Here is a 12,557-nt window from a genome sequence, read left to right as displayed (position 1 = left end):
GCGGGAGAGGAAGACAGAGCCGAGTAAGGGGAGCTGTGCGGAAGCCAGCCAGCGGCTGAACCTGTCCACTGTGGGGAAAGCGTACCCCTTCCACCAGGGAAGAAACGCGGGAAGCCGCCATTAGGCGGAGAAGACGACAGAAGCGGGAAACCGCCATTGAAGTGGGCGGGGAGAGAAGGAAAGAGCGGGAAACCGCCATTTTCGCGGGAAAACCGCCATCTTAACTGCCATTGAAGTGGGCGGAGAGAGAAGGAAAGAGCGGGAAACTGCCATTTTCGCGGGAAAAACCGCCATCTTAGAAATAAATAAATAATAAATAAGAATTTAAAGAAATACTTGTGCTGTTCCCAAGGAAGGAAGATGCCTAAGTGAGGGAATATTAACGATTTTAATTCTGAGATAGAAGACTGGGCCACGTACGTGGAACGCATCGAGATCTATTGTGAAGCCAACAAAATAGAGGAAGACGACAAAGCGATAACATTGCTAAACTCGATGGGCGCAAAGACATACGGGCTCTTGAAGCATCTACTAGCACCAGCTAAACCGGCGGATCAGACTTTCGAAGAGATTGTGGCTGTTCTGAAGGACCACTTGAACCCCACACCGTTGATGTTGGCTGAACGATTCAAATTCTATGCAAGAACGCAACGGAAAGACGAAAGCAACGCGGAATATTTGGTCGAACTGCGTAGGCTAGCGAAATGCTGCCAGTTCGGAGGGAATCTGACAGAGGCACTGCGAGACAAGTTCGTATGCGGATTGTCCAAGGAAGGGACGCAAAAGCGACTACTCGAAGAGAATGACCTCATACTTGACAGGGCTGTCCTTATAGCCGCATCGCACGAAGCCGCAGCGAAAGGAACGGCGGAAATGCAGCTAAAGGCGGCGGCACTCGGGGTGGACCAAATTACCTCAAGTACAACAAAATGCTATCGTTGTGGGAAGACAACACACGACCAGAATCAATGCTGGTTTAAGAACCAAGAATGTAGGAAATGTGGCAAACTGGGCCACATCGCTAAGGTATGCCGGTCAGGGAAGAAGACCAACAACCAAAGGAAGCCACCACAAGAAAAGTACAACAAGGTACACAAGGTGGCTGAGAAGAGTTCAGATGAACAGAATTCAGACTCAGACCCAAACAGCCAGGAGCTGGGTAGTCTGAGAATTCACAATGTGAGTAAGGAAGCTGACCTACAAACTATCTGGGTCATACTAAAAATAGCTGGAGTCCAAGTAAGAATGGAGTTGGATACTGGGTCAGCTCTATCAGTCATAAATCGAAGGGACTACCACCGGCTATTCTCTCACATACCCTTAAGAAATACCAAGTTCCTATTGCAGACATACACGGGGCATAAGGTATACCCCATGGGGAAGATAAGAGTCAAGGTGAGAGATAGGGGTAAAGAACACCCAAGAATGAACTTGTACGTATTATCTGAGGGAGGACCACCACTTCTAGGACGAGAGTGGATCAAGAAAATAGACATGGAATGGCACTATCTAAAAGCCATAATGAGTGAGGACTCGGTGCAAGCTATCAGCTCAGATTCTGAAACGGATGACGATAAGACCAACTCAAATATGGAAGACAAGGCTAAAATGAACTTGCCGACTATGGTGGAGAAAACGAAGACATGCATAAAGGCTTATGCTACCGAGAAGAATAAAGCTTCAGAGCAGAACTCCAGTTTGACAGAGAATTCTGAGCCTGTTCAAGTTAAGGACTTATCCACGACGGAAGAACACCGAACTCGGACTCAAACTTATTTCAAAGTACGACAACAATTAGAACAGTTGAGTTACCGTCTCGTACAAGAGATGAAAACAATGGAAACGTTCTGGGACACCGAATGGGAGAACCTGGAAAGACAGCAGAGGCAGCTAGCTCAAGCAAAGAGCAACCATAGAGCCATCGTGACCAAGTACCGATCACATCTCCCTTATGATGTTCAGGAGTTAGAATATTTGCATGATCTAGAGATACAGCATAAAGGCAAACCACGCTACACTGAGGATTTTGTTCTGCAATTGGAGACAGAGCTAGTGCAGGCAAGGTTAAGAGAAGCTGAATCGCAGTGTGCACTTAAAGATATGCAGAAAAAAATCTTGGACATGGAAAAGAGAAACGCTTCTTTACCTGATGTGAATAATGTGGCCATGTTGCAAGAGGAGCTTATAGGGGCGAAACTGAAAGAAGCTAAGCAAAGGATGTTGGAACTTGAAACACAGAACCAAATCAGCAGTAACCAGCTATGTCGAGCAGAGAAGGAGTGCTATGGTCTACATGAGAAGGTGCAATATCTCTCAGCCCAGAATAAGGGACTACTCACTCAGTTAAATGAAAGTAAACGGAAAATGGCTGAGATAGACTGCAAGAATAAAGAAGATTTGATGGCAGTGAGACTTCGAGAGGCAGATAGCATAGCAGCCTTGGCTGAACTCCAACAGGAAATTGCGAAAGAAGCAAATGAAGAGGAATCTTCAGGAAGCCAGGATGTTATTCCAGTTCTTCTCTATGACTCCTTACAAGCAGAGTGTGAGAAGTTGAAAGAACAGTATGAACAGGCCCAGGCTACAATTCTGGAGGGGGTTAACTCGGCAACCTCCGAAAAGCTAGTTTCAGTAGAAGCATATGAACAACTAAAGGTTGAACATGAGCAAGAAGTCCAAAGGCTGCAGGAAATTCTTGATGAGCTCAAGGCCAAGACAGACTCATCGGTAGAAGTTCCATCCATAGATGAGAAATTAGAGGTGAAAGACATGGCAGAACATGAAAGACAAGATGTCCAAGAACTCATAAAAATATTGAAGGAAACCCAAGACAAATATGAGGCGGCAATGACCGAGGTTCAACAACTTGAAGAACAGATTCAACTGGGAATCCTTTCAGTGGAAGAAAAGGAAACTGTAAGAAACACAGAGACTGTAAGAATGGTCCCTGAACATGAGCTAGAGAGCATCAGGGCGCAACTTTTCCGAGCGCTGAAAGCCAAAGTACAAGAGGAACAGAAGGTGGAAGCATTGGAGGAAAAGGTGGATGAAATGGAGAAGACTCTGATCCACAGTGTTCCCGTGGAAGAGTTAACGGTCAGCCAACTCCTTCATATGCTGAGGGAAAAGACTCTGCAATGGGAACAATCTGAACACGAGCTTCAATCTTCAACGGGGAGGAGTTCGGAGCTCTCAAAAGTTTGGGAAATAGCTGAGGTTGCAAAACAGACTTTACTGGGATGCCAAAAGTACGCTGAATCACGTCTATGTGAACAACAGAATGTTGAAACAGCTGCCCCAGTAGAAGGATTGAATAGCCCGATCAATCAATCCCCGAGGGAAGGGGAAGTATTGAAATCACAAATGAGGTCATTAGTGAAGGATTTGCAGGAAACCCAGGAAGAGCGGGATGAAGCTGAATGCATGAAGAAGTCTTTTCAAGAAAGATGTCTAGGGAAGGAACCACAGTCAGCTAACGTCCAGATGGGTAAGGAGGAAGTAGAAGGCCCTCTCGCTGGCCTAACTCAGGACGAACCCGAATATTACCATGACCTGTTGAGTGACACTGAATATTACGAGGATGTGGTCTGCCCAGTTTGTGATGAAAACTCCCAAAGTGCCGAAATCAGGATGAAGCACTTAAAGTCGAAGGAACATAGAGAGTTGGTGGCGCTACTGCTGGCAGCTGATAAGGGAGCCCCGAGAGTCTCCAAAAAAGCAGAAAAGAAAAAGAAGAAGCAGAAGATGATAACTATTGCAAATATTATCACTTCTACCAGATCATGCGTGGACCCTACGAAAGGAGTTAAATCAGTTGGGAAGTAGGAAAATATCAAGGCAACCCAGTTGTTGTAAAAGTCAGCACTGCTGGTTAGCAGGACGAAAGTTCAAGCTGTTACGTCAAGAAAAGGATATGGAGGAGTCACGCTAGCAATGTGAACCATCTACACCAAAGAGATGTTGTTCGGACCGAGTCATGATCAGAGACTGAATCTGGGAACTGTTTCCCACCGAGACTATGTCTGTAAATTGTTTTATATGAAGTTGAAGAGATGTTATGTTTAATGGGGACTCTGTATGTAATAAGCTAAAAAGGGAGGGTTGTAGTGTATGTACCCGTCTACCTTTAAGAGAACTATTGTATGTAACCGTTCACCTTTAAGAGAACTACTTTAGGTGTGGCACTACTTGTTTGGCTTCTGTATACTGTAATACCGACGGTGACCACACCGGTATATAAGTGTTGTGGCATGATTCATTGGGCAGATTCGCCCTGACCTTCGAATAGTAAAGACCTGTTTGTTTGTTATTCCTGAAGTCTGTGTCGTTATTAACTGTACAACCCACAGACTTTACACATTTAAGGGAAGTTAGATAAACACATAAGCGAGAAAGGAATAGAAGTTACGCTGGTAGGGTGAGATGAAGAGGGGTAGGAGGAGGCTCGTGTGGAGCATAAACACCAGAATAGACCTGTTGGGCCTCATGGCCTGTTTCTGTGCTGTAAGTTCGATGTAATATTAGACAGTAGTTTTACATTCCCTTTCGACAACTGAAAATAAATGGGTTTGACATATTAGATAATTCTCTTGACTACTTACTTCAGAAGTTTGATTTGCAGTATTCCATGTCGGTGCATTATACTGCCTGTTGCCTGTGGAAATAGTCAACTTTCACCAGCTGAAAGATTTAATTGACCATGTTACTTCTTAATTCACGACATTGTGCAATGAGAATAACTGGCTGGTGGAGGGTTCTTCTGTCTGACAGACGTCATTGAACAACGCACTATGCAACTCTGTGCAGAATGCACATTCAAAGTTGCAGGAACATAAGAACATAGGAACATTGAAACAGGAGGAGGCCATTCAGACCCTAGAGCCTGTTCCGCCATTCAATTAGATCATGGCTGATCTGTATCTTAACACCCATTTGTCCCGTAACCCTTAAAACCCCTACGTCACAAAAATCTATCAATCTTAGTTTTGAAATTTTCAATTCCCACTCCCGCACCCCCCCCCCCCTCCACCGCAGCCTCAACAGTTTATTTGGAGGAAGAGAGTTTCAGATTTCCACTAACCTTTTCTATGAAGAAGTGCTTCCTGACATCACCCCTGAACGGCCTAGCTCTAATTTTAAGGTAATCTCCCCTTTTTCTGGACTCCCCCACCAGGGGAAATAGTTTCTCTCTATCGACCCTAACACATTCTTCAATTAGTCTAAACAATTCAGTTGGATAAGTAGATTTCGGAATTTGTAAACCATGTTTGAAAAGCTGTGACAACTAAACGCCTCTAGTAAAGTTTCCCATTTCCAACCAAATTCTTCCATTGACTGAACTTCCTTCAACTCAATGCCAAATTAAGGAACACACTTTTCTAATAATGGGAGTTCATGAGGAAATAAACTTAGACTACATAGTCTGCCACCATCTACTAACACATCACTTCAATCTGTGATCTTTTCCCTCCCCACCTCACTCAATGTACAGTTCAGTCCACATACTATCCAAGTTACAATCATCTTGCAGCAGGGGGCTTGAAAGCTCTTTGCTTTTTACAATATTAACTTAGTCGTAACAAGTTGTCTCTATAAAGGGTCAGAAGATCAAAATAACTGGTTGCACAAACGGATGTCTGTCTTCTTCTAGATGTTGTAACTATTCGGCAGAAAGACACCGGAATTACTATAGAAGCACCGTCAATCAATATTGACCTCTTGTACTTTGATGGAGACAGAGTGCAGGTACCTCATGCTTATTAACAAATGAATGCTTCAAATATATCTTTGTTGAACTGTAGTTGAAATGTACTCATTTTTTTTTTGCCTTTGTGTGAAGATTGTACTTGACCAGATGATGAGTAAGACCTGTGGTATTTGTGGACTTAATAACGGTGAGAAAAAAATGATTATGCCAAATCAAGAGGAAGCCAAAGATGTTGAGGGCCTTTTCCAATCATGGACACGTCCAGGACAATCCTGCAAAGATGGTTAGCGAATCTTAACTCATTTTAAATCTTGTTCTGTCCCAAAACCACCATCTTATCTGTATTTTTCCTGCAACAATAAACTGTACTTTGTTGAATTTCAGACTGCAAAGTTAGACGAGAATTTGTGGAACTAGGAAAGATCATCGATTTTGAAGGGCAGGAATCCAAATGCTACTCAGTTGAACCAGTTCAGCGGTGCCTAGCAGAATGTTCACCAATTGAAACATACGCTCGCCAAGTCGATTTCCACTGTGTATCAGCCAGTAAGTCCACAGTGTTAACCTATGTACTTTCACCAACAAAATAACAGTAAAACAGCACTTATTATGACAGGAACAAGAGACATTACACAGTTAGGGAATTCTATTTATTGTTGTATAGATTAAAATTCTCTTGTTTCAACAATGATTGGCATCTGACCAAGTGCCCAGATCAAAATGTCCCCACAAACCCAGATGAGGTCAAATAATCCCATTTATAGGCAATGCAGAAGCAAAATTAAGCAAGGTTATATCAAAGCAGTGATTAGCAAATGACTCACAAATTACTTAAACATTCACAGATAGTAAGTTACATAAGTTTATTTTTAAATTGCATTTCATTAATATTAGATTAGAAATTCCCCTGTTGTATAAATTTTTAAGAGCATAAGAACTCTACTCACTGCATGTTGCTGAAGAAATCACCGTTTTTATCAGCAGACGGCACAGTAGTCACGAGTTCTATTTGCTGCAGTTCATAGAGGCTCTTTTTAAATAGACTCTGTAGACTGTTTGCTGTAGTGCGCTGTTTAAACGGATTCTGTTTGCTGAGTAAATAACAATACCATGCATGTTTTAAAGCAAGACTACCTTAAGGAGAAGGTTGTACTCTAGTACCGGGAAATCCACGGGGGTAATTTTAACCTAACTCTCCCGGCGGGAAATGGACTGGATTGGATCGGCCTCCCGTTTTACACCCCACCCAATTTTACCTCCCATCGAAGTTAAGTTGTGATTCCACAATTGGTGTGACAAATTTGCATGCGCAAAACTCATTTTAAAAGTGGACATCGTGTTTTATAATGGAAAAAAATGGACACAAAAAGTGTGGCAAAAGAGGAAATTTGCAGGATTATGGGCAGAGCAGGGGGAGTGGGCCTAACTGGATAGCTCTTCAAAAGAGCCAGCACAGGCACGATGGGTTGAATGGCCTCTTTCTATGAAAACAGTGACAATGAGAAGTTAAGTGCTGCAGACTTTTAATATAATATAGATTAAATATGCACATGGAAGCAAGTATTTCCTTTAAACTAAAGTAACAACAGAAAATGCTGGAAATACTCAGCAGGCCAGGCAGCATCCGTGGAGAGAGAAACAGAGTTAACGTTTCAGGTCTGGGACCCTTCATCAGGACTGGAAAAAGCTGGAGATGTACTGCCTGTCCTGCTGAGTATTTCCAGCATTTTCTGTTGTTACTTCAGATTTCCAGCATCCGCAGTATTTTGCAATTATATTTCCTTTAAACTAGTTCTACTATGACTCAAGCATTGTATTAATATATTAACAGATCACCCAGTGGATGCAACTGCCATATTCAGTCTCCGTAAGAAGCCTGTGGACATTAGTCACCCTGTGGATTCCCACACTGACTGTTCATGTCACTGTACTGCAGCATGAAGACACCTTGTCCACATGGAGAATGACAGTGCTCGCCATCCAGCGATGTTATAAATTCGTTGACTGTAACGGTTGTGAATGTGAAACTCATCGCTACACTGATTCTCTTAAGAACATCAACTAGAGTATTAACTTTCAACAGTAACTGTGCAGTTCATTATTCTGGAGTGTTAATATTTTCTAATGAAGCTTTTATTTCTCAGGAAGTGCAAGTAACAAATGTGTGTGGATTATTTACTCAGATGCTGACGCCAATCACTGAAATTATTAAGACAGTGACTGAATGAATTAAATTTGCTGACCGACCTTTCAGAATCAAGGTGGCATTAACGAAAGATGTGATCTATCTGTAATTTCTAAATGATTTGATTTTACATTGAATTTGACAAGGTCGGAGTCCTAATATCTGTAAGAACACTGACTGATTACACTTTAATCAGAAATATTGTTCTGTGGCCTTTCCTGTAATTCTCCCCAATGAAAATATTCACAACAATAACTTGCAATTATAGTGAGTCTTTAATGTAGTAAAACATTCCAAGGCGCTTCACAGTAACAATTATCAAACAAAATTTGACACCGAGCCACATAAGAAGATATTAGGACAGGTGAAGAGGTAGGTTTGAAGGATTGCCTTAAAGGACGAAACATAGAAACATAGAAGATAGGAGCAGGAGTAGGCCATTCGGCCCCTCGAGCCTGCTCCGCCATTCAATGCGATCATGGCTGATCATCCAAATTCAGTACCCGGTCCCTGCTTTCTCCCCATATCCCTTGATCCCTTTAGCCTTAAGAAATATATCCAACTCCTTCTTGAATATATTTAATGTATTGGCCTTCACTGCCTTCTGTGGTAGAGAATTCCACAGGTTCACCACTCTCTGGGTGAAGAAATTCCTCCTAATTTCTGTCCTAAATGGCCTACCCCTTATCCTTAGACTGTGACCCCTGGTTCTGGACTCCCCAACCATCGGGAACATCCTTCCTGCATCTAGTCTGTCCAGTCCTGTCAGAATTTTATAAGTTTCAATGAGATCCCTTCTCATTCTTCTAAACTCCAGCGAGTACAAGCCCAATCGACCCAATCTCTCCTCATACATCATTCCTGCCATCCCAGGTATCAGCCTGGTGAATCTTCGCTGAACTCCTTCCAGGGCAAAAACATCCTTCCTCAGATAAGCCAACCAAAACTACACACAATACTCAAGGTGCGGTCTCACCAAGGCCCTGTACAACTGTAGCAAGACATCCTTGTTCCTGTACTCGAACCCTCTCGCTACAAAGGCCAACATACCATTTGCCTTCTTAACCGCCTGCTGCACCTGCATGCTTACCTTCAGTGACTGGTGCACAAGAACACCCAGGTCTCGTTGCACTTCCCCTTCTCCCAATCTATTGCTGTTCAGATAATAATCAAGAGAGAGGTAGAGAGGCGGAGAGGTTTAGGGAGGGAATTCCAGAGCTTAGGACCAGGCACCTGAAGGCATGGAGGCCAAGGATAGAATGATTAAAATCGGGGATGCACAAGCAGCTGGAATTGAAGGAGCACAGAGATCTTGGAGGGTTGGAGGGCTGGAGGAGGTGGCAAAGATAGGGAGGGACGAGGCCATAGAGGGATTTGAAAACAAGAATTTTAAACACTATCACCTATGTGCATAACATTGCACCTGGATGGTGCACATAATGTCCTCCAACTAATATAAGTTATTAAGGGCACGGAAGCATGGTGGTTATGTTACTGGACTAGTAATCCAGAAGCCTGGACTAATAAACCGGAGACATGAGTTCAAATCCCACCACGGAATTTAAATTCAGTTAATTAAATAAATATGGAATAAAAAGCTAGTATCAGTAATGGTGACGATGAAAATATTAGATTGTCGTAAAAACCCATCTGGTTCACTAATGTCCTTTAGGGTAGGAAATCTGCCATCCTTACCTGGTCTGGCCTATATGTGACCCACAGCAATGTGGTTGACTCTTAACTGCCCTCTGAAATGGCCTAGCAAGCCATTCAGTTGTACACAACCACTACAAAAACCAATAATAATAATAAAACCGGATGGACCACCCGGCTTCAAATATGACAACAACATGCCCAACCCAGTCGACCCTGCAGTAGTCCTCCTCACTAACATCTGGGGACTTGTGCCAAAATTGGGAGAGCTGCCCCACAGGCTAGTCAAGCAACAGCCTGACATAGTCATGCTCACAGAATCATACCTTTCAGTCAATGTCCCAGACTCCTCCATCACCATCCCTGGCTATGTCTTGTCCCACCGGCACAGTGGTGTACAGTCAGGAGGGAGTGACCCTGGGAGTCCTCAACATTGACTCCGGACCCCATGAAATCTCATGGCTTCAGGTCAAGCATGGGCAAGGAAACCTCCTATTGATTACCGCCCTCCCTCAGCTGGTGAATCAGTACTCCTCCATGTTGAACACCACTTGGAAGAAGCACTGAGGACAGTAAGGGCACCGAATGCACTCTGGGTGGGGGACTTCAAGGTCCATCACCAAGAGTGGCTCGGTAGCACCACTACTGACCAAGCTGACCAAGTCCTGAAGTACATAGCTGCCAGACTGTGGCAGGTGGTGCGAGAACCAACACGAGGGAAAAACCTACTTGACCTCGTCCTCACCAATCTACCTGTCGTAGATGCATCTGTCCATGACAGCATTGGTAGCAGTGACCACCGCACAATCCTTGTGGAGACAAAATCCCGTCTTCAGACTGAGGCCACCCTCCATCATGTTGGGTGGCATTACCACCGTGCTAAATGGGATAGATTCAGAACAGATCTAGCAGCTCAAAACTGGGCATCTTTGAGGCACTGTGGGCCATCAGCAACAGCAGAATTGTATTCCACCACAATCTGTAACCTCATGGCCTGGCATATCCCTCACTCTACCATTACCATCAAGCCAGGGAACCAACCCTGGTTCAATGAGGAGTGTAGAAGAGCATGCCAGGAGCAGCACTGGGCGTACCTGTGTGGCATCAAGGACGACCAAGTGTAACATCAAGGAGCCCTAGTAAAAGTCAATGGGAATCAGGGGGGAAACTCTCCACTGGCTGGAGTCAGACCTAGCACAAAGGAAGATGGTTGTAGTTGTTGGAGGTCAATTATCTCAGCCCCAGGTCATTGCTGCAGGAGTTCCTCAGGGCAGTGTCCTAGGCCGAACCATCTTCAGCTGCTTCATAAATGACCTTCCCTCCATCATAAGGTCAGAAATGGGGATGTTCGCTGACACACTTCCCTCTCGCTTGCAGGATAAGGTGGCTCATAACCGAAGGTAGCAGGGGCTACCCGAAGGGAGACAGGTGCACCTGCATGACCTACCCCCCATGGAGGAGAGGGTGTTGGAGATAATTGGAGCAGCCATTGCTGAGCCCGTGACCAGTGGTGGGGCTGAGACAATCCAGGATGACGATATCTTCATACCTAATTCTCCTCCTCACATCCCACTTCCCCCACATCCCACAACCTCTTCTGATTTACAAGCTGCAGATGGTGTAAGCACGCACCCCTTGCTGCTTCTCCCCTCCCCTCACTGCACCACCACCCTTGTGCCTTTTTCCTTTCAAATACCCAAGAACTGCAACCACCCAGCCAGTGGTGAAGGAGCAGGAAGTGCAAGAGGAAGAAGACAGTGACACACCGTCACTCGATTTAACACTCGCAGCCACCAGCTCAGATACTGACATGCCACGTACTTTAGAGGATAGGTTGGTGATGTAACATTTGCATATTGATTTATCATTGGCCCGCAGGCATCTGTAAGGAATACCTATTATATTCACATGTGATCACATGCTGAGTCGTCATTGGCCTGCAGGCATCTGTAAGGACTGCTATTGTTTAGAAGACCCAGGGGGTCCTGACTCCATCTTGTCCACACAGTGCTGTACTGCTGTGAGTCAGAACAGACCTAATGCTTCATTGAAAGAGTTTAAACTGTAATACTCCGTTGTCCTACAATTTATTATTTTTGTACAAAGTGTGCAAAACAAGACATGGTGTCAGAACAGGGATTTGAAATGGACATCGTTGGAGCTCCCTTACCTTGAATGAATTGGGAATCTTTGAACTTACCTAGAGAATGGAGCAAGTTCAACAACATGTGTAGTTGATGTTTTCGGGTCCACTGAAAAGCAAAGGGAAGGAAGAAAGATGCAGTTACCTACTCCTGTGGATTGAAGCAAAAGGGAGAGACATTTTTAACACATGGTCTCTCACCGCGGATGAAGCAAAGGTACTGAAAAGTTATTTTGACCGTTTTGAAGCATATGTGATGCCCAAGACAAATACGATATTCGCTAGGTACAAGTTTCAGAAGAAAGTACAAGGAGCTAGTGAGTCCTTTGAACAGTTCGTGACTGAGTTAAAACTGCTGGTAAAAGACTGCATATGCAGATAAAGATGAGATGGTCAGAAACCGCATCATGTTTGGAATACATTCAGCTAAAGTGAGAGAGAAACTTTTGAATGTTGGGTCCGGGCTAACGCTGGACAAAGCTATGGACATAGCTAGATCGCACGAGATAGCCCAAGCACAGTTGAAAACCATAACCGGCGCCACGAACAGCTTGAGTGAACAGACAGTGCAGGCAGTTAATAGATACACACCAAAGAACACTGCCCAGCAAGCGTGTTTCAGAACAGAAAGAACAGCGAGAGTTCTAAAAATGGGCGACACAGACATAAAACGCTTCAAAAACTGTGGATATTGTGGCAACAACTGGCATGGAGAAAAGGAGTACTGCCCTGCCAAAGGAAGGCAATGTACTAAATGTGGTAAACGGAACCACTTTGCTAAAGTTTGCAAGACTGTTTTCGGAAAAACAGTACACACAGTGAGTGACAGCCAAATGCCAGATAGAGAGCCAAATGCAGAGGAACTGTTT

The 12,557-nt window shown here is 44.1% G+C and overlaps 1 protein-coding gene across 1 annotated transcript in view; it reads left to right on the top strand.

The window, feature by feature from the left end:
- LOC147122397 (vitellogenin-like) overlaps positions 1-8,305 on the top strand; it is a 72,870-nt gene extending 64,565 nt beyond the window's left edge. Inside the window, exons 28-31 of the mRNA XM_085983519.1 lie at positions 5,651-5,745; positions 5,840-5,990; positions 6,092-6,253; positions 7,539-8,305. Of these exons, the coding sequence (XP_085839645.1) occupies positions 5,651-5,745; positions 5,840-5,990; positions 6,092-6,253; positions 7,539-7,648 (518 nt within the window). The 3' untranslated portion in view covers positions 7,649-8,305. The remainder of the gene's footprint in view (positions 1-5,650; positions 5,746-5,839; positions 5,991-6,091; positions 6,254-7,538) is intronic.
- The last annotated feature ends 4,252 nt before the right edge of the window (positions 8,306-12,557 follow it).

The sequence above is a fragment of the Somniosus microcephalus genome, chromosome 3 (assembly GCF_052327205.1).
Source record: "Somniosus microcephalus isolate GS21.2 chromosome 3, FLI_Smic_1.0, whole genome shotgun sequence".
NCBI lineage: Eukaryota > Metazoa > Chordata > Chondrichthyes > Squaliformes > Somniosidae > Somniosus > Somniosus microcephalus.
The sequence above is the reverse complement of the archived record's forward strand: the minus strand, read 5'-3'. Positions and strand labels throughout refer to the sequence as shown.